The sequence below is a fragment of the Mastomys coucha genome, unplaced genomic scaffold (genome assembly GCF_008632895.1).
Source record: "Mastomys coucha isolate ucsf_1 unplaced genomic scaffold, UCSF_Mcou_1 pScaffold15, whole genome shotgun sequence".
In the NCBI taxonomy this organism is placed as follows: domain Eukaryota; kingdom Metazoa; phylum Chordata; class Mammalia; order Rodentia; family Muridae; genus Mastomys; species Mastomys coucha.
In genome coordinates, this window is record NW_022196897.1 from 70233755 (window position 1) to 70256652 (window position 22898).

The 22898-nt window shown below is 38.0% G+C and overlaps 1 protein-coding gene and 1 non-coding gene across 2 annotated transcripts; both read left to right on the forward strand.

The window, feature by feature from the left end:
• The first annotated feature begins 850 nt into the window (after positions 1–850).
• Positions 851–957, forward strand: LOC116092649. The gene has a single exon (XR_004119390.1). It is a non-coding gene; the product is annotated as a U6 spliceosomal RNA (small nuclear RNA).
• A 1265-nt stretch (positions 958–2222) lies between these two features.
• Zc3h15 (zinc finger CCCH-type containing 15) lies at positions 2223–21247 on the forward strand. The gene is made up of 10 exons (XM_031370808.1): positions 2223–2469; positions 9843–9944; positions 13493–13604; positions 14462–14614; positions 14979–15070; positions 16830–17012; positions 17940–18086; positions 18230–18331; positions 18814–18937; positions 20446–21247. Exons 1-10 carry the CDS (start codon positions 2395–2397, stop codon positions 20634–20636), a joined length of 1281 nt encoding a protein of 426 aa, XP_031226668.1. The 5' UTR covers positions 2223–2394; the 3' UTR covers positions 20637–21247.
• The last annotated feature ends 1651 nt before the right edge of the window (positions 21248–22898 follow it).

The following is a 22898-nucleotide window of genomic DNA, read 5'->3' on the forward strand; positions in this document are numbered from 1 at the left end:
TTGAACTCACTGTGGCCAAAGATGACCATAACTTTCTAGTTCTTCTGTCTCTACTTCCCAGGTGCTGAAATCACAGGCTTGTGCTACCATGCCTGGTGTGTACGATACTGGAAATTAAATTCAAAGCTTTGGCCTGCTACACTCTTCCTGCCCCTGTGTTTGCTTTCTTCTAAGGCCTCTCCTTGAGTCAGATAGCTACCTTCCAGCTATGTCTTCATGTGGTCTCTCTTACTTCTATGCACAACATATAACTTCTCTTATACTAGGGCTCATAACACAAATCTGCAACTCCAGCTATTTGGGAGGCTCAGTGGGAGGATGAAAAATTCAAAGCCAGTCCAGGCTAGACGTTCAAGGCCAATGTGAACTATTTAAGGAGACCCTGTCTCAAAAAAATTTTAAGCTCAAATTTTCCTTTTTTTATAAGGACTCCATTCAGATTGGATCAGGGTCTACACTGAAAGTCTCATTTTAACTTAACTATTTCTCTATAATGCCCTTATCTCCAGAGTTAGTTATATCCTGAAGTAGTAGAGGTTGTGAGTTTTGGAAACACAGTTCAGTTCATAACAATTTTTGGTTATAAGCAACTAAAACCAACTCTAATTTCCAGAGAAGAGAATGTATTGGGAATATTGGTCACATGGTTTAGCATTAACATGGGGTAGATTTAGTTAGAAGCCAAGAACAACAAGAGATAATAATAAACTATGATTCTTCAGCTATGACTGTGAGATTCTAGATTGTTTACAACTTTCCCATACTTACGATTGCCATTAAAAAAAAAAACTTTAAAATTAGAAGCATTACATGAATCACTAAAAAGGAGGAAGTTAAGATTACTACATTCGTGCTCGCTTTGGCAGCACATATACTAAAATTGGAACGATACAGAGAAGATTAGCATGGCCCCTGAGCAAGGATGACACACAAATTCGCGAAGCGTTCCATTTAAAAAAAAAAAAAAAGATTACTGCATTCTACTATTACAGAATGTCTTAATCAACTTCTGAAGAGTAAATAATACAGAAAAGTAAACTGTCTCAGTGTCCCACAAAGACCCCTGTTGGGTTGAGTGACACTCCTGGGGGAGTGGAACACATAAAGGGTGAAGGGAAGTCAGGTCACTGGGGAAAGCCCTTGAAAGGAATATTGGGTCCCCTGCCCCTAAAAGTCTCTCTTTGCTTCGGTTGCCACCAGATGAACATGCCTCCTCCACTATCCACTCCCCCATGGTGGTGGCATTAGGGTTGTGCCACCACCTGCCCAAAGTAGCAGTTTTCTCCTTATGAATTTGTTGAAAAACTAATAACTCTCTTCTCTGGAAGGATGGTTCTTTTGCTAATCAATGTAGGTAAAACAGTAACGATGCAAAAGAACAGCCATTCATGTTTTGAATGTTTTTTAAAGTCAGTATTTGGTTGCATAAATATTAGTAGATTCATTTGCATATCAAAAAGCCATACTTTGGGATTAGTCTACAATATAAATGCAACCCCTAAGGCAAGACTATCCAGGCTGAAATTCATGTCTTGGACTTTAAATTTAGCCACTTTTCCTTCTGCGTTTCATCTCAAAAAGTGCTAATAGTTAACCATCCATACCTCAGTGTAGACGTAATGAGTGAAATCGTGTGTGTAAAGTCGTTATGGAATTTACCAAGCACTTAAACTAACCTTAAATTGGGGTTAGTTGGTTTTAGTAGCCCATACTTAGGACCATACTATGTGTCAATAATAGGCTATATTGACACAGTAAAACAGTGATTTTTCCGGAATCATTAAGGCATTCCCCTAAAATTAGTACAGGACTTCAAGAGAAATTAAGGACCCACTAGGACTCCACGTCTGGCGATCTCCAAGTGAAACTTTATTTCTTTACACTGCTTCATATTGAAGGTGCTGCATGCCAACACTGCCCCTCCAGAGAACAAGACAGTAGTAGCTCATAATTGATACAGCCGCTCCGTGATTACCTAAGATGGTACTGTCCAGTACTAACTAGATCTAGAACTCTCTACTCCAAAGGAGTACAAGCAAGGTGATGCGACAACACTCGCTGTGCCAGTGAAGGACGAAGCCTAGCAAGGCGCAAGCGTTCCCAAAAGAAGGCGTCGCCTGCTCTGCCTTTTCCAGTTCCCACGTCTCACCCACGCCCCCTCCTGGCTCGGCGCTGCCGGGGCGCACGCGCAGCTCCACTTCCGGGCGCCTCTCCTCGCGCCCCACAATGCACTGCGGCGCCGTCCTGTCGCAAAGGCCACATCCGGGCAGCTTATGAGCGAGTCGCTTTCCGTGCGCTGCGGCGGCGGCTAGGTCTTCCTGCTCCCGCCGAGCTGCCGGACGCCCCGACGGTAGCCATCTGCGTCGCAGTCGGACCGGCGCCCCGGCCTCCGCGATGCCCCCCAAGAAACAGGCTCAGGCCGGGGGCAGCAAGAAGGCGGAGCAGAAGAAGAAGGAGAAGATCATCGAGGTGCGTACCCTCCCCCTCCTCACCGGGCTGGGGCTCGCCGGGCTGCGGAGCTCTGCTCCCGGGGCCACGTGTCGGCGCCCGGCGGGTGGGCCCGGGCTGAAGTGGCGCTCGCCGCCCCTCCTTGCTGTAGTGAGGCCGCTACGCCCCGGCGCTCGCCCGGTCTCCACCCACGCACCCGCCGCGCCCACTCGGCCGCCCTGTGACCCCCGGCCCGGCCTTTCGATGCTCCCGAGTTTGAGAGGTTCCTCGGGCTGTGCCTGAAGAAACAAGCAGAGCGTCGTTCTGGAAGGCCGGCCCCTCCTGACAGACCTAACGCCTTGTTTTTCTTCTTTATCAGGCAGTGAGAGGTAGCACTGTTCATTTTCAAAAGCCAGCAGACTATTACTTGTTTTTTGGTTTGGCTTGTTTGGTCCATCTGGAAACTTCCGTGTCAAGAACAGAGGTTTCCCGAAAAGCGTGGCCCAGCTGTCTTGTACAGAATGCTTCGTTCATACATGTAGTCTGAATTAAACGTGTAGGCTCTGTCACAGTACCTGTGTTAAATTGGAAGCTCCCAGCTTACCTACACACACACACAGAGAGAAGCGTCTTTTTAATGCATTGAACTTTTAGGCATTCTGTGAGTGAGGCAAGGTATTGATGTTCTTAAATGTTCCTCAGCAGGTTTATAAGATAGGTAACGAAATTTCGCATTCGGTAAATGTAGGTACCTCATAGATTTGGATGTAGTTGGAAGAATCTATGACTATTTTACAGCATAACATATCTAAGTAAGAAGTAGGTGCATTCTTATTAAAATGCCAGAATGAATGTTTTGGTGTTTCGAAATGAGATGTTTGCTTATGATCATTTTTTCAACAATTGATTGTTAAAGCCTTAAGATGGAGTGAGAATCCCCACGGTTACCTTATACACTCTAATGAGAACTTTGTCAGATTGTATGTAGTTAAAGTTGGCTGATTTAATTTAACTAAAATTAATGTGAACACATCTTATAATTTACTGACTGTTGTAGTTCTGAAGTAGAACTGCCATAGTCAAACATTTGGAAGCAAAACAGTTGCCAAATAGTGTTCGTGTGTGCCTTTAATCTTAGCAGACAACTCTCTTAGTTCCAGGACAGACTGGTCTACAGAATGGCCAGTGCACACGGAGAAGCTCTTGTCCCAAGGAAAATAAAAGAAAGCAAAATAATTGTCACCTTTACATCTGAAGAAAAGAAATCAGGATTTGGGAGACTTAAATCTCTGGGAATAATAATCTGGGGGCAATGTTGTGCCAACAAGGGACATTCAGAAATACCATTTTACTTACAAACTACTGAGATTGAATAAACATAAAATAGACCACAAAACAGTAAACTTACTACATTCAATAGTAAATGTTACAAAACACCATAGAAAACATTTCAGGAGACTTGGACTTATAACCACTTTTAATTAATAAGACTAAAGGCTTTTTGTTTGTTTCATTAATTTTTTGTTGCTGGGCAGTGGTGGTGAATGTCACTCAGGAGGCAGAGGCAGGCAGATCTCCGAATTCAAGGGCAACCTGGTCTACAGAGTTAAGTTTCAGGACTGCACAGAGAAACCCTGTCTCAAAAAACAACAACAAAATTAATGTTATTTATAATAGCTATTAACCCTAAAAATCATGCATATATTTTATCTCCCTTCATCTTCTGACAAGATTTTGTTGGTCTTCTGGATGTTGTACCCAAGGCATTACACGCTAAGGGTGCATTCTACCACTGGTCTGTGCAGTCTTAGTCAAGAAAGGTTTGTTTGTTTAGTGGTTGGTATATTTTTGTTTTTGAAGTAAAGAGAACTCAGCTTTAGCTTTCATTAGTGAAGACATCTCCAAAGATACATTCATTAATGCTGGGCATGATGGTATACACCTTTAATCCTACTGGGGAGGCAGAGGCAGGTAGACTGTTGAGTTCTAGGCAAGCTTAGTCTGCAAAACAAGTTCCTGGACAGCCAGGGCTTGACAACACAGAGAAACCATGTTTCAAAAAAGATAAGTGCATTTAAAGAAAAAAAGTACTGGTTAAAATTTTCCTAATACATTCAGTAATAGAATTAGGCCTAGTTTGGTTTAGTTTATAATTTCTGTAAAACTCTAGCATGTCTTGACAACTTTTGGAGCTGTGCAGTGAGTTTATGTCATGGCTTCTTAGGTTGAATTTCATATAAAACAGTAACAAAAGAAAATAATTGTGTGCGTTTCCTCTTTTAAGCTGTCTGGGATATCATGGATTCACTATGAATATGTATTTTCTTCTTGAAATGAATGTTTCACATAGTGTTGTAAAGTTCAAGTTTTATTCTCCATTCACATATTGTTCCCAAACAGTATATAATGTTTGTTTGCTTACAGCCAGAATAATACTTTTAAGATCAGCTTTGAGCAACAGAAATTCTGATAGTAGAGGAGGCAGAGTCTGTAATCCCAGCTGAGGCATAAGGATTTCAAGTTTTGAGGCCAGCATAGACTACATAGTGAATTCCAGGTCAACCTTAGGTGTGGTACAAAACTGTCTTAAAGAAAGAACAAAATAAAAATAAGTATAATTCTTGACTTGGGTCGGTGATGTGTTTGTAATTAGGGCAAGCAGATTATATGGACACATATGTATGTGTGTGTCCTCTGGGGACATGTAGCTCTGAAGAATAGTAGTCTAGACTGATGCAGACAGGACCCGGGATTGGAAAGAGAGCGGAGAAGCTGTTAGTTGGTGAATTTCTTCTGAGGTACACAGTTGATTGCTTGAAGCTAAATCCTTGCAAAGTATCTGTTTCATAAATAGCCAACAAAATATATTAGGTTGTGTATTCAGAGACAGAACCACTGAGTTTATGGTGTCGGCTTCTGCCTGCCCTGTGGTCCCAAATAATAAAACCCACTTACCTTAGAACATCATCAGTGTTGGGTTTTTCCTGCTTTGTTTTTAACACCTTTAAGGAGCAGGAGCTGGCCTGTAAGGGGAGTAGGATTGCTTAAGGGTCAGGAGAGAAGAAGTTGGAGCTGTTAAGGCTAGAGTTGGATCTGTGGGGACTCAGGAAGCAGACCTTTCCTTATAGCCTTCTCTGATCTCCTTTTCATTCAGCTTCTGAATTCATCCACTGAAATAATAAGCCCTTTTGCCCCTGTAACTTTTGAAACCTTATACATTCAATTATTTTGTAGTTTCTTTCAGATGCACTCAAACCTCCCTTACCTACCTAATACTTTCCCATTCCTAAACCTGTGCCAACTTTTAGGTAAAGGTTTTTCCCAAGCCCAGGGAAAGGCTTTATTAATAATTTAGGTTGTAAACCATCCTACTTCTAAGATGTACTAATGTTATTTCAGAATGTTGTGTTTAGAAGACTTTGTAACTGGGGGTGTAGCTCACTCAATTAGAATGCTTGCCTAGCACACATGAAGCCCCATGTTACTCTATAGGACCACAGGAACTGGGTGGCTATGGTAATGTTTCTTTAATTCTAACAGTTTGGAGATAGAAGGAAGGGAATCAGTAGTTCAAAGTCATCTTCAGCTACATATTCAGTTTAAGGCCAGCTTAGGATTTGTGTGTTTGTGTGGTAGGAGGTTCTTTTGGTAAACTTCTCATCTGAACAGCTCTGAAAGACTTTGGTGGTGTGAAGAGCTTAGATCAAATAATGCTCAAAAAGGTAATTTTTAGTTGACAGGTATTCAGCTACACAGTTTCTCAATATTGTGACAACAAAGGAAAAGCCATGTATAAATAAGTATTAGTACCTTTTACAAAGCTGAGATAACAGGCACAAAGGTTAAATAAATTGTCCAGAGTTACTGAACTGGCAAGCAGGAAGCCAGGATTTAAACCCAGCAAGTAGGGCCCTAAGTCTTTGCTCTCAGTCACTTTGTATAGTGCCTCACTTTTGTAAATCTTCTAATTCAGAAAGTTGAGGTTGGACTTTTCCTGTGGCACAGTCACCCAGCTCGGTTTCTTAAGGTTATAGTCTTAAATAGAACTTTGAAACATGTCAAAGTTTCTTTGCTTACAATTGAGAGAAACTAGTGGATTACATGCTGAAGCAGTGAGATTAAACCTCAAAGCTTGCTGCATTTTTTGTTTGTTGTTTTCCTATTTCATTGCTGTGATTTTATACCTAGAAACTACTATTGGAAATACTTTTCTCTCAAGCTGCCAGGTCCCTGTGTGCAGCCTCCACCCCCTTTTTTTCCTTGTTTAAATCTTTTCTGTGTCCGTATCTGCTTGGTCTTTTTTAGTTACGGTTTACTGCTTCTCTATATTTGCATAGGGCAAAACATTTATAGATGCTGATGCACTTTGGTTATCTTGTTTTACCTTGAGTCTCCCTTTTCACTCCTGTAGTTCATTACTGTACAAAAAATGTACTTGGTTCATACTTGGTTGTAGTCCTCCCATCTAACACAGTGAACTTCGACCATTTTACCTGGAAATTGGCTAGAATATTAAGCTTTTGTACAAATAGGGAATGTCATTCATAAAAAGCTTGATACAGACAATTTTAGTTTGTAAATGTGTTTCCTTTTTCATACTCATAAGCTTTGCATGTATAATTTCATACTCATAAGAATATGCATGTATAATTTGTAATACCATGCTGGGATACCAAAACATGAGGCAGGCCTACGGGTGGTGGTGCATTCCTTTAATCCCAGCATTTGGGAGTCAGAGGCAATCAGATCTCTTGAGTTCAAGGCCAGCCTGGTCTACATACTGAGTTTCAGGACAGCCTGAACTACGTAGAGTAACCCTGCCTCAAAAAAACAAAACAAAACAAAACAAAACAAAACAAAAAAAAAACCTAAGGCAGACATTTAGATAAGTAAAGCAGAAGTTAAGTAAATGATAATAAATTAAGCAATATTTACTAGTGAGAAGTAACCTTTTAGAATCAAAACATCTTTGAGCTTCTTACTGTTAAAAACATTGAAAGACAGTATTGAGTTTACAGTGCTATAAAAATTATGTTGTGTTGCAGTTTCAGATAGTTCTTTTGATAGTTTTTATTATTTCAGACTAAATGCTTTTCAGAGAATCTCAAAATACTTTTTTTTGCCAGCCAAGCAGTGGTGGCGTACACCTTTAATCCTAGCACTTGGGAGGAAGAAGCAGGCGGATTTCTGAGTTTGAGGTCAGCCTGGTCTACAAAGTGAGTTCCAGGACAGCCAGGGCTACACAGAGAAAACCCTGTCTCAAAAAAAAAAAAAAAAAAATCCTGCAGTCAGTTGAGTTTTGAAAGTACATATATTCCCTATGCTAGATGTTGTAAGATATCTTGTAATTGAAGACTAAGAATCTAGGATTTGGTGTTCGGCTTAATAGTAGAGGGATTGTATTATTTGCACATTGCTCTCAGTTCTACTACAAGTACTACAAAAGTTGAGAATACTTTTCACATAGCATTTTCCTCAACTTGTTTGACTGTAGAACTACTTGTACCACAGTTCCCAAAGAACTGATAATCTGAAACACTGTGGATGAAAAAAGCATAGTAAGGTTTCATGGTGACAGGTTGAGGTTGATATTAAATTGTGAACAATCCTAGTTGATTTTTTTTTTTGGTTTTTCAAGACAAGGTTTCTCTGTATAGCCCTGGCTGTCCTGGAACTCACCCTGTAGACCAGGCTGGCCTTGAACTCAGAAATCCGCCTGCCTCTGCCTCCCAAGTGCTGGGATTAAAGGCATGTGCCACCACTGCCCTGCCCTAGTTGATATTTTGATTAACAAAATTGTTCATATTCCTTGGGCCAGCTGGTTTTTATATCATCTTGATTCAGGCCAGAGTTATTTTGGAAGACCACAATTGAGAAAGTGCTCTCACAAGACTGGCCTTATTTTCTTGATTGATGATTGATGTGGGAGAGCACAAGACATTGGGCAGTGCTGCCTCTAGGCTGGTGATCCAAATGCTATAAGAAAGGTTGAGAGCATGTGTGAGAAGCAAGACAGCACTTCTCCATGGCCTTTGCATCAATTCCTGCTCCCCAGGATGATAGACTATATCTGTAATAAGATGAAATAAATCCTTTTCTCCCAAGTTGTTTTTGGTTATAGTGTACTACAGCAATAGAAACCCTAATGTTTTATATATTTTTGTGGCTTAAAGAATCTATTTGCAGGGCTGGAAGTATGGCTCAACAATTAAGAGCATTGGCTGTTCTTCCAGAGGACCTGGGTTCGGTTCCCAGCACCACATGGCAGCTCACAACTAACTATAGTTCCAGGGAATCTAATACCCTTATGGACAGACAGGCAAAACCAATGCACAAAAAATAAAAATAAATCATTTTTATAATGTATTTCAGGGAGGCTAGGGAGAAGAGGGAAGGGAAACTGGTCAGGATATAGAAAATAAAGTTTTAAAAAGAATATATTTTCTGGGGCTGGAGAGATGGTGTATTAGGGTTCTCTAGAGTCATAGAACTTATGGATAGTCTCTATATAGTAAGGGAATTTGTTATGATGGCTTATAGTCTGTAGTCCAGCTCCCCAGCAATGGACAGCTATGAATGGGAAGTCCAAGGATCTAGTCCCAGAATGCTAGTTGTTTCAGCTAGTCTTATATAGAATTAGATCCCAGCAGATATGCTGGCAAGTAAATGTAAGCTGTGAAGAGCGAATCTTCCTTCTTCCAGTGTCCTTATGCAGGTCTCCAACAGAAGGTGTGACTCAGATTAAAGGTGTGTGTCACCATGCCTGGATCTGGCACTTGTTTTGTCTCCATCTGATCTTTGACTCAGAGATATTCTTGCCTTTAGTCTCCTGGGATTAAAAGTGTGCACTACCTTACCTGGGCCTAAGCTTTTTTTATAGCCACTATGCCTCAAGATCCAGGTTAGAAACTTGTGTCTTCTAGCCTCAAGGTCTGGATCACAGGTGAGCCCTCTAATTCTGGATTGTAGTTCATTCCAGATATAGTCAAGTTGACAATCAGGAATAGCCATTACAGATAGCTTACCATTTAAGAGTACTGGCTACACTTGGAAATAATCCAGGTTTGATTCCCAATACTCACATGTTATAGATAGCTCGCTCACAGCTATCTATAACTCCAGTTCCAGGACATCCAACACCCTTTTTCTGGCCTCCATAGGCAGTGCACACATGCAGCACACAGACTTAATGCAGGCAAAGCACACATGCACATAAAATAAAAATCTTACTTTTTTAAAAAAAGACTTTTCTATCACTAAAAAGTAATTTTTTAAAAGTATTTGTACAAGCCTTCTAGGCAACATGCTAGATTAAATAGCATGATGAAACGTAAAAAAATAATTATTTTTTATACATCATTGGGAAGATACTAATAATAATTTGCTAAGATTTGTCTATGTTATTTCTCATTTAGGATAAAACTTTTGGACTAAAGAATAAGAAAGGAGCAAAGCAACAGAAATTTATTAAGGCTGTCACTCATCAAGTGAAATTTGGTCAACAGAATCCACGTCAGGTAATAAATTGTTGTATGTTCTGATAGAAATATAATAGGCCATTTATCATAGATTAAGTACATTTTGAAGCAATATTATTGTGCTCAACTTTTACATTTTACTTTTTAGCCTTTTATCTTATACAGCAGTACCTCTCAGACAGTTCTCTGAGCTATTTTGATATAACTCATTTTTTAAATAATTGCATACTGTATTATAGTACACATGTAATCTCTTTGTTTCTAGCTTTTTAACACAAGAAGTATCCTTGTACTTTTATTTCCCTTGTATAAATTATCTACAGACTTCTCTTTCTAGATCAAATGAACTTACAGTTTATTTATTTAATTTTGTACATGGAGGTGTACATGTTAATGCACCACAATGTCTGTAGGTCAGAGGATGACTTTCTCGAAGTTGGTTCTCTCTTTCCACTTGTGGAATCCAATAACTGAACTTAGTTCTTCAGGGTTGACAGGAAATACCTGTATTCACTGAGCCATCTCTCTGACCCTGAACTTCTATTTTAATACACTTGAACATGTTTTTTGGACTAATAGTTCACGTTTTCATTTCCTGTGTGTACTAGATGCTAAGGCTTCTTAGTATTTCCCTGGATAACAAGTTTAAAGTAGTGTTCCGTTTTTTCCTCACTTGTCATGTGCATGTGTTATCTGAGTCTTCACGGCTGTGACTTGTCTACTGGATTATCCAGCTACCCAAAATTACTGGTTGCCTTTTTCCTACAAAAAAAAAGACTTTGTTAACATTGCAGATGATTTGCTTCATTTCTATTTTGCTGTAAAATATTTTTCAGAAGTTTTTTTTCCCTCTGTAATTTGCAGTTTTTAATATTGTCAGAAGAATGGTAGATAAGTCTCACTTTGCACTTGATGGTTATGTGTAATTTTCTTAGTTTCTTAGGTTTTGTTTTGTTTTTTCTGATTGCTTCATTTTCAGTCTGAAGTTGCATATTGGTCAGCATCATTTCACACTGAACTGGAATATAACTACTGATATATTAGGGCCTTTTCTGGACTCTGTGTGTGTGTGTGTGTGTCCTTATTTATTGTCCTTGTCATTATCACACAGATTTTTATTACAGGAACTGACCTAGAAGTATATGCTATTAGCTACAACATATAGCATTCTTTTTCTTAGACAGTAGTCCTTACATAAGAGTTGGTAACTATAGCCTCTGTTTTCTTCAGATTTTTCAGACCTTTCATCCCATAAGGTTTAACAGATAAGAACTTTTTTTAATACTTCCTTTTTAAATTTCTCTTTTCCTTAATTCTTGGCAATACTCCTTAATCATAGAAAGAGTTCTGAAGTATGTTTCTAACTACCGATTTTAGTCTAAGAATATCAGCATAATATATCTGTGAAATTATTAATCTCTTATCTAGAATCCATCTCTCCGTTCTGTCTCAAAATCAGTCTCTTTCCTTCTTGTATCACAATTCCTTCTTAGAGCCAAAAACTAGTGTTCTCTCAAAATGCTAACTATACTTTGTTTAGTAAGAAGGTATTCAGACTAAAACAAATAAGGTTCAAAAATGTTGTGTTTATTTTTTAAAGAAAAGGTATGTTGAGGAAGGTGGTGTAATTAGATCTAATAAGATGGTCATGTTTGTACTGAACAAGTGCAGAGTTTTTAAAACTGTTGTCCCTAAGCAATACAGTGTAATGAGTTACATAGCCTGAATTGTATTAGATATTGTAAGTAATATTCAAGTGAACTGACCTACCATGGATTTGGGTGTCAAGAAGAGTCCTATAGAATCACTATATACAGGTACCAGGGAATAAACCTTGGGACAACTAGATTTGTGTTGAATCCTATCTTTCTCGTTACCTGATTTTAAATTGTTCACTGATAGTAGCTTTATTGTACAGAGGAAGGGCAGTTCTCTCTAGGATTCCTCTCTTTTATAGAGAACAAGGGTTCAAATCCTGAACCACTGAGCCACCTCGCTAGCCTCTTCCCAATTGATTTCTAACTATAAATATTTCAAATAGTTAATGGGCCTTTGGTATATTTCTAGAAGGTACATATGAGATGAGCCTAATCAGCAAAGGCTACTTTTACTTGGAAGAAAGAGGAATGGTTTGCTGTTGTTTAAATGCTTCCCTCTGTGTAGTTGAAGTCAGAGCTTGGGATGACCCAATTTTAGCATTTGTACATTCTTCTCCCAGGTGTGTTTTGTTTTTACCCTTTCTTTCTGAGAACTTATTTCTTTCTGCTGTTTATTGAGCCTGTTTCTTGAGTTGTTTTATCTCAGACTAGACCTCTGTCTAGTTGCTGTGGATTCAGTATTATGTCTGTTGCCGCTGCCTTTGAATAGCTCCACCCAGATGCTCTGTAAGCATTTCATGCTGGTATGTCCAAAACTGAGCTCATCTCCACCTCCTGCCCTGAAACCTGTTCCTCCTGTATTCCCAGTCTTTTTCAGTAGCACTTACTGTGTGTATGCTAATCCCAGGCTTCTCTTTCTCCTCTTGGTTATAGCCAGAGTCCTTTAGTTCTGCTCCTAAAATGCTCTTTTCTTCTTGTACTAACACCTGTTTCAAACACTAGTGCTTTCCTACCTATAGGAGGAGACTCCATGCCTTTCTTCTTGGATTACTAATCTATCCTCCTCAAAATTACCACTCTGTGTTTACAAATGAAACCTGATCTGATTACTTACCTCTAACCCCTAAGTTAGAGTTTTATCACCTACTGGGAAAGTCTAAACTTGTCGTTGATGTTCTCCTCTGTTGGTGTTCTCTGGACCTTTGTCTTTACAGTGGCAGCGGGTTCTTTCTACATTCCTTTTTTGTTCATCAGAAGAACTCTTCTATAAAGTTACCAGCTATATCTAATTTTCTACATTCTTTGTTTTCAGAGTACTATGTATATTGTATTACAATTGTATGTCTGTCTTCCCATATTCTGAACTTCCTTAAATAAGCATCATGTATTCTCTGTTCTCATATAGGGGCTGAGTTACAAATGTTTAGATGAATACAAATGCATTAATTATATTAGGTATGTAATTGTATTAGGTATGTAAAACATGTTACCTAGAACTATGAGTGGATTCTATCTTCTATTATCTACTGCACTGACAAAATTAGTGTTTTTCAACAAGAGCACTGTAGTTTGTAATGGTTACTAACCATTATTGTGTCACTGTACTTGTCAGAATATTTTCATTGATGTCAAAATGCACTCATTATATTTCTGGAGCATAGGTTTCTTTCTTTGGAAAAAATATTTTCAATTGAACTGTTTGCTAAATGCCAGGATTACGTGTTTAATAAAATGTTTGTTGACATGAACTTTTTAAATCATGAGGTTTTGAATGTGCTGTAATTAATGTATGACACCTAATTATAAGATAAATTATTTTATACAAGGCTTATCAGTTTTAATAGTTTAACCACAATACCTAATATGTAAGCAAGCCACTTAATGTAGAGACTGTACACATATAAATATGCAGATGTTTTTATGTTAGTAATTACTGTATAGTTGAAAACAATTTGAAATCAGATTTATATTTTTAATTTGGAAATGTAGGTAGCACAAAGTGAAGCTGAAAAGAAATTGAAGAAAGATGACAAGAAGAAAGAACTACAAGAACTAAATGAGTTGTTCAAACCAGTAGTTGCTGCACAAAAAATAAGCAAAGGTAAAATTTAAATACAAAAGTACTATTTTTATTACATACAATTTGTGTTTCAGATTTGACCTGCGAAGAGCTGGAGCTTTTGTTCTTGGGACCTGGTCTTAGTTTCTAGCACCCATAGCCAGTGGCTCACAGTCATTCATAACTCCAGAGGATCCAATATCCTGCCTACCTCATTCACCAAGTGCACATATGGTACACATGCATGCATGCAGGCAAGCATTCACACGTATAAAACAAATAAACCTTTTAAGGCTTTTATTTGATATGGGTGTAGTGTGGTGATGTGTGCTTTTTAGTACCAGCGCTCAGGAGGTAGAGGCGAGCAGATCATTGTAAGGTCAAAGCAGCCAAAACTAAACAGCAAGTCCTTATCTTAGAAAAATAAAAACAATTTGTTTTGGGATCCAAGACAAAGCTGTGGTTTCATAAATTATAAATCACATACATATTTGTGGCAGTATTCTTTTAATTTATTCTTCCATTATGTTTTTCTTTGCCTCCTGTCTTGCTGGCTCCACATCCAAGAGACTATAGAATAACCTATGTTTGGTTTTCCACCTCAGCCATTTAGCTTAATAAGAGTAAAAGAAAAACAAATAGATATAAAGTGCTATGTAAAAAACTTTAAAGAAAACTCTAACCAAATACCTTTAAATTATATTTTCTAGAACATTAATAAATAGAAAATAATAAGCTAAGGCAAAAGTAATTATAGCCCAGATACAAGCTGTGCCTTATCATTCAGCAGCCTATAAGAAAGATGGGGCGGGGTAACAACCGATGCCCTGCAACAGAAAGGGGGTCTTGAACATGGGTTACCTGCCTGTAATATAAATGTCACTTCCCATTTGATACAGGTGCGGATCCCAAATCTGTGGTGTGTGCATTCTTCAAACAGGGACAGTGTACTAAAGGAGATAAATGTAAGTTCTCTCATGACCTCACTTTGGAGAGAAAATGTGAAAAACGAAGTGTTTACATTGATGCAAGAGATGAAGAACTTGAAAAAGGTATTTAACTTTTTCCTAAGTTTAAAAAAATCTTTTTTTTTTTTTTTGGTTTCTTACTAAAAACATATTAGTACAGTATTACTAATATTTGGAAAGAACAAAAATTTAAATAAATGGTGCTTAGCATACAGTGATTCAGTTTCAATTTGTCTGCTTTTCTTCCCTCCCGTGCTACCTACCATCTTATTTATCTATGCTGCCTTGGGAGCTTGGGTTGATAATTTGGTAATGCTGTGTATGTCTATCCTTGCTGCTTCTGAAATAATTGTTATATTATGAATATTACAGTAGAGTACTCCTGTCTGTTCAGAAGCCTGTGTTGTTGAAGGAGAAGATAAAACTTGCTTGTTGTGTCTTTCTCTAGATACTATGGATAATTGGGATGAGAAAAAGCTGGAAGAAGTAGTAAACAAGAAGCACGGTGAGGCGGAAAAGAAAAAACCAAAAACTCAAATAGTATGTCCTTTTCTTGAATTGAGTGCTGTGACATTTACTATTAGGGAGAATTATGTGGCAAGGTATTGATGTTTTGTACTGGTTTGCTGAGGATTAGAAAATCGCATTTCACCAAAATAAGCTACAATACACCCTGCTTTAGTTTTGGAGTTTTAGTTAGATTTTATAACAGAAGTGGTCTAAAAACTGAATGACTAAAGTCTCCTAATGCAGTTTTCTGGAGTGGTTCTACTTCTTCAACTATGGGTGAGCAGAGCTGGGCATGGTAGCATATACCTGTAATCCCAATAGGCCAATTGCAAATGTGATGCAGGCCCAGGCTACAAATATAAGCTCTGTCTCAGAAAAGCAGGATAAATACAATATACTTAGATAAGAATCTTCTTGGGTGTGATGGAAGTAGGCCTATTAAGCCAACACACTTAATGAACTGTTTTATTTTAATGCTGTGGAAGTTTTTTTAATTACTAGCTCAAAATATTTTTATATATGAATTAAAAAATGAGGGCTTAGCTAGGTAGTATCTCTAATGTTCTGGGAAATCTGCCTTTAAAAACTCAGGTAATTCCTCAGCTTCAGTATTCAACATCCATATATCTGTATCCTCAGTTTACATCTGTTGAGGTCCTGCTCTACTATAATAAGACTTAAATAAATTTTGGTTCATAAACATTCCTTGGGTTTGTTTTTGTTTTTGTTTTTCCAGGGGGCGGAGGGATGAGACTGGTGGGTTTTTTCTTTGTTTCTTTGTTTGTTTAACTTGTAAAGGTTATTGCCTGACTAGCAGAATTGCACTTTGAACACATTTGTGTTTAGAGGATCACTACTTTGTATTGTGTTCCTTTTGGACCTTATATCCTTATGACTCATGTACAGAGTTGCCTCTTTTTTTTTTTTTTTCTTTTTGTTTTTTTGTTTTTTCGAGACAGGGTTTCTCTGTATAGCCCTGGCTGTCCTGGAACTCACTCTGTAGACCAGGCTCGCCTTGAACTCAGAAATCTGCCTACTTCTGCCTCCCAAGTGCTGGGATTAAAGATGTGTACTACCACCGCCCGGCCAGAGTTGCGCCTTTAGTCAAGTAATCCCATTAGAGTTTATGCCATAATTGCATAGGAGTTTTTTCTTTGGTTTGGCTTAGTTTTTCTTTACTTTTGCTTGCTCTATTAGAGGTTAGACCTTGGAACAGATTTATTTTTAAAAGTTAGATGTTTGGATTATGTTTACAAAGACTAACTGAAACTAACTGTAAATTATTATATCCAGAGTAAAAACTTGGGGATTTTGCTGTTATACTTTGTGGTGTGGCTTTAATTAATTATGCATAGTATGTGTGGTATGTGTACTTGAGCACATGAGTCTATAGAGGCCAAGTCAGACCTCCTGGAGCCAGAGTTGTAGGCAGTTGTAAGCCTCCTGACATTAACCACTGAGCTATCTTTCAAGCCCCTGGTGTTGTGTTGTATTGTGTTTTGGTTTGGTTTGGTTTGTTTGGCATGGGGTCTCACACTGCAGCCCAGGCTGGCTTTGAACTCTTCAACAGTGCTTTTTGCCTCAGCTTCCTGAGAGCTGGAATTACAAGGATATGAGCCACCAGGCCTGGCTTTCTTTGTATTGGAAGCATTTTCAAACATTTTTGTGTATAGGTTTACCTTGTACATAAGTAGTTAGCCTCAGCATGTGAGTATTGTTATTGTTCCATGTGCTTAAGTGAGATAGATTTACACTGCACTACCACTTCTAAATAATGTTGTCTCTATAGGTGTGCAGACATTTTCTTGAAGCTATTGAAAATAACAAGTATGGCTGGTTTTGGGTGTGTCCTGGAGGTGGGGACAATTGCATGTATCGCCATGCACTTCCTCCTGGATTTGTGCTAAAGAAAGACAAAAAGAAAGAAGAAAAAGAAGATGAAATCTCATTAGAAGATCTAATTGAAAGAGAGGTAACAAGCATCTTTTCTTTTAAAGGCAATTTTTAATAATTTTTGTAAATTCTAATATTTACCACTTGGGGGCAATAGCATGTTATGAAAGGGAAAATAATATGCCCTTTTCCTAAATTTACTGTACTTAAATTACTCTTGAGTATCTTAAGTGTAAATCTTACCATATATACATTAGAGAAACATGCTTTAACTATATGAGTGTATAAGGTTTATTTTATTTTTAAGTACTGGTTCCTATTGTTTTCATGCTGTGGGGTTATGTAAAATCCTTGTGCGTTATGTTGATGAGACTTTGAGGTTCTTTCCTTGGTGTTCTTTTTTTCTTTGCAATGTACTATGTATGTATGGGAGGAAACATCTTTCGGTTTTGGTTTTATGTTTGCTCTATCCAGTTAGAGGAGAAGTAGTCTGACAAAAGAGCCTATGCAGCTACTTTTCTCTAGTTCAGTGGAGCAGCAATTGGTTCTGAGACAGACACTGGGGATAAGGCAAAGCTGGGATTATTTGGGAGTACTAGATTTTGCATCATTTGCTTCAGTATGCATGTAAGTGGCTAATATTAAATTGTATACACTCCTACAGTGGCCCTGTTGTTCGTATGTCAAAGGATAAAATAATAAGAGTGGACATTAAAGTCGAATATGATCTAAAAGAACACAGATGAAACGTGGATTTAATGTGATGATTTTTAAGTCTGTTACTTTTACCAACAGTTTCTCATGACAAACTTTTCTGCTCAAGTTAAAAGATTTACCTCAAAGTGTTAGGTTTTATGTGTGTGTCTCTGGGAACTTGTTTATCTCATTGCCATGCAAAGAGAAAGTGCCAAAATTTAGTCTATTTACTGTTTTAGGGTGGTCAAAAAGACAAAATTGCCTACATTAAAAGAAACTATAAGTGACTTTAAGTCTCTTACCTTTGCAGCGTTCTGCCCTAGGTCCAAATGTTACCAAAATCACTCTAGAATCTTTTCTGGCATGGAAGAAAAGGAAAAGACAAGAAAAGATTGATAAACTTGAACAGGATATGGAGAGGCGGAAAGCTGACTTCAAAGCTGGGAAAGCACTGGTGGTATGTTCCAGATTCACACCAATGAGCCTTCATTATTTTATCTTATGGTTTTTAAAATTCAAGATTCAGTCTTTCTTTAGTCTATGCAATATGTCTAAAATGAATGCTAGCATTTCCCCTGAGATATTTGTGTGCCTTAATAGATCAGTGGTCGTGAGGTATTTGAATTTCGTCCTGAGCTGGTCAATGATGATGACGAGGAAGCAGACGATACCCGTTACATTCAGGGAACAGGTGGTGATGAGGTAAGAGGAAGTTTTGACGTGTTTATCCTAATGAGGTAGTTAAATCAACACACCAGCTCTGGGCCAGAGTCTAGGGTTCAAGTTTTACTTCCATCAATAAAGTAATTCCTAACCCAGGCTGCTTCTCAGAGTGAATTGAGTTCAGTGATCTTTATTTATAGGCTTGCTTTCTTTATAGCATTTAGGATGGTGCATGACACATAAGTTTAGTCCTATGTGCCATAGATATTTAAAAAAAAAAAAAAAAAAAAAACTTTTTTAATCCCTTTAAAATAATCTTTTTGTTTATTTAAAATTTTGTTCTGCAAAAACAGTCAATGAATATTTTTCCTTCTAAAAATGTAAGGGGGAGAAAAATGAGTGATCATTTGTTTTTACATGTTATTAAAAATAATTTTGTTTCCTGAAGAAAATGTGTTAAGGTTAAAAGTGAATTGAGGAACCTTATATGTAACAACTTTACTTTCTCTGTATATTTAAAGGTTGATGATTCTATGGGTGTAAATGACATAGATGTAAGCCTGTACATCCCAAGAGATGTAGAAGAGACAGGTATCACTGTGGCCAGTCTTGAAAGATTCAGCACGTATGCATCAGATAAAGATGGTAAGCATGCTGCATTTTTCAGAGTTCTAAAGAACTAGGAAACTATTTAGAGGGAGCTAAACCATCTTGGGAAAATTCACATCTGCAGGTTCCAGACTGGAAATAAACATTTGGCTAAATATAGAAACTAGTGGAAGCTATAGAAAGGATATCTTAGTGGATACTGAAACCATTGACAAAACTTCTTAGAACGAGACCAGAAACAAGTTTAGAGTGTTACTCTAGAATTCTGTATGACTATTTACAGACAAAAACAAGGTGAAAGTCATCTGCACTAGTGTCAGAGTGAATGAGCTCGGTCGGTCAGTGCATAAAAACAATCCAGAGCACACTGCACATACCGGGGTTATAGGACAGACAAAAAGGAGGTGCTTACAAAACACTGCGAGCACTTCAGTGGAAAAGTAGGAGATATGAGTGTCAAAAAATAATGATATAATTACAAGTGATCTATTGATTGCAGTTAGGCAAAGGGTTACTGGAATAAGTGCCTGTCTTACCACAGCAATGTAGTGATAGGAAGAATGAGGGATGAGTATAGGACAAGTGTCTGAAGCATTGTGCTCATAGGGAAGGGGCTTTTAGGTGTGGGAAATAGGAATGTGTGTGTCACAGAAAAGGGGATTAGTAGAGGACAAAAAAATGATATGAGAGAAAGGCAATAAGACATGGAAGTGTAAGTAATGATTTACTGTGAGATTTAGCATGGGAAGGCTTTGTAGGAACTAAATGGACATAAAGATTTGGAGCTTGTATATAATTGTCCCTTGAATAAGAGGTTTGAATACTACGTTGAGGATATGTGCCATGAAAGAAAGGCACAGAGGAGTACTAATTAAGTACTTAAGTATTTTTATTATGAAAGTATGCAAGTTGTGACTTAAAACAAATGGCTTACTCTCCCGGGGTTCTGAGATTCATAGTAGTATAGATACTGATTTGCTCTTTCTATAAGGGAGGGTGACAGACAGTAGGCACGTATGTTCTGATCCTCATAACCTTATAATCAGAAATGTTTAAATTAACTAAAGGCCACTAAAAGTTTAAAAGATAGATCTTTGGTATGCCAAAGCTGCATACCACTAGGGTCTTCCATACATGTGTAGTGCTAGAGACCAGACCGCAGGCTTCTCCTAAATATCCAGTCCCCATTCTCAGAACATCACAGTTAGTGTGCTTTGTTAAACCGAAAGCCAAGTAACTGGTACAGACATGCTATGTCATCTTGTGCCTAGTTAATCTAACAAAATGTATGTGGACATTGACTGAGAACTAAGTTACTACATCACGTAAAGGACACAGAGTTATAAAAATTTCATCTTGCCCTCAAATGTCCACAAAAATAGGATTTCATAGTAGACACAGATAATTGGTACAAGCTAGGAAAAGGAAGACCCGCCCTTGCTGCTTGAATTTCAGGAGACAAAGTTCAGTTGCGGATGTAGTAATGTCTTCTATTTCTAGACCTTACTGATCTCAGGCTTTGGGGGGTTTTGTTGTTGTTTTAGAGAACAAATTAAGTGAAGCTTCTGGAGGTCTGGCTGAAAATGGTGAACGAAGTGATTTGGATGAAGACAGCGGAGGGGGAGGACAGGAAAATGGATCCATTGATGCTGTTCCTGTTGATGAAAACCTGTTCACTGGCGAAGATCTGGATGAACTAGAAGAAGAATTGAACACTCTTGATCTAGAGGAATGACAACAAGGAGGAAAATTAGGTCAGCTCAATATGATCAACATGAACTGAGATTGACTACATTAATTGTTTGGCCACCTAGAATCAACAGGACATTTATTTCCCCATGATGATTCTGGAGGGATTCTGTCCTCCACAAAAGGAATACTATCCCTGCGTCTTCTCTTCTGACTTTGACTACATCTCATAGTAAGTTCAGAGTAGTTGGTGATAAATTAAAAATGGTCATTACAGAAGATGATTGTTGTTATAACTGTCCACTCATGTAGGAAGTGTAACTGCTTTTCCAGCTTTTGGTTTTCATTGGGCATGTGTAATTTCCAGGAACAAATCACACTTAAAATACTTGCGTTTGATGCAGTTTTTAATGAGTGGTTTCCTTTCCTTTGTATTTATGTTTTAGAGACTGCCTAAAAGGTGAGCACTGTACTTGATAAAGGAAACTGCATAAGCAGATTCAGTATTGTACATCTGTGGACAATTAGGTGGACACTGAGAATGGGACTTGTCAACCCGACAGGGTCAGCTGCAGTGCCCTGTATTAAAGCTGTTTGAAGTTCTCCCTTTTTTTGCCAATAAAGTTGTAAATAAAACCATCATACATCCATATCCAACTACGGGCCTTTTTTTTTTTTTTTAAAGTTTTCTATGAAAGGTTTCTTAACATTCCTAGCTTGGTATTTTAATTAAATATTGTTTATATCAGTTGTAGGCACAAAAGGCGAAAATTTAATGGATTTTTCTCATACGTGTTATATAACCATAGAGTGCTGACAGTATTAACAATTGTTATTTTTCATTTCCAGAAAGACTTAAGTACTATTACTTTAATTCCAAATTGTTAGATCATCAACCTAATTAAATGCCTCCGACATTTAATTCTTCCTTGAAATCAACATTCCATAAAGTTCGATGACTCTGTTTATAAGAAGGTAAATAAAGTCACCCGAAAACTTGGAGCTTAAGGATTGCTGGGCCACACCTTTATTTATTTTTTTTTTAAGGATTTATTTATTTTATGTCTATGAATACACCCTTACTCTCTTCAGACACACCAGAAGAGGGCATCAGATCCCATTACAGATAGTTGTGAGCCACCATGTGGTTGCTGGGACTTGAACTCAGGACCTCTGGAAGAGCAGTCAGTGTTCTTAACCACTGAGCCCAGCCCAGGTCCACACCAGCACTTGGGAGGCAGAGGCATTAATCTTGGTATTCATAGGCCAGGGCTACACAGAAAAAACCCTATCTTGGGGGAGAGGATGGGAATGAAAGTATGTACGGAAATAGCATTTTTAGCCTGGCCGTGGTAATGCACATCTTTAATCCTAGCACTCACTTGGGAGGCAGAGATGTGAGTTTTAGGCCAGCCTGGTTTATAGAGCGAGTTCCAGAATAATAGCCAGGGCTGCATGGAGGAGGAACCCTGTCTCCCTGGAGGGGGGAAAAAAAAAAACTGTGGGTTTTAGGTATTATTTACCTGTAAATTTTATTTTATTTATTTATTTATGTGAGTACACTGTTGCTGTCTTCAGACACACCAGAAGAGGACATCAGATTCCATTACAGGTGGTTATGAGCCACCATGTGGTTGCTGGGAATTGAACTCAGGACCTCTGGAAGAAGAGTCAGTAGTACTCTTAACCGCTGAGCCATTTTAATACAGATTGTTGGACTAGGATATGTAGCTCATCAAAAGAGTGCTTTGTTCACATATACAGAAAGACTCTAGTTCTAAAATTTTGTTTTTTAAAAACCTGTTTTCTATTCAAGATCTAAAACCTAATAAAAAGAAAGTTTGTATATCTTGTCATATAAATAACCTGGCCATTTATAAAGAAATTTGTTTTCTAGCTTATTATAATTAACATTTTTAAATATAGACTTTGTGGTTTTTCAAGACAAGGTTTCTCTGTGTAGCCCTGGCTGTCCTGGAACTTACTCAGTAGACCAGGCTGGCCTCGAATTTAGAAATCCGCCTGCCTCTGCCTCTTCAGTTCTGGGATTAAAGGCTTGCGCCACTACTGCCCATCAAATATAGACTATTATGAACCAAGTTTATTTCCCATCTACTTTTTCTATAAAAATACTGTCTTAAAAAGTATAATAAAACAAAATATCTACAAAGTATTTCTTCCATCCTTTTTTGTGGAAAAGTTTAAGATTACTTAGTTGTTTGATGATAAAATATTTTCAAAATAGTCTAAAGAGCCTGCATCTTTTTTGTATTGTTCACAGTACAGTTCCTCTACATTTACAGTTAAT

Coding starts and splice junctions, on each gene's coding strand:
- Zc3h15 (XM_031370808.1), top strand. CDS start 2,395: ATGCCCCCCAAGAAACAGGCTCAGGCCGGGGGCAGCAAGAAGGCGGAG. Junction 9,945..13,492: donor GTCAACAGAATCCACGTCAG/GTAATAAATTGT, acceptor TTGGAAATGTAG/GTAGCACAAAGTGAAGCTGA. Junction 15,071..16,829: donor AAAAACCAAAAACTCAAATA/GTATGTCCTTTT, acceptor TTGTCTCTATAG/GTGTGCAGACATTTTCTTGA.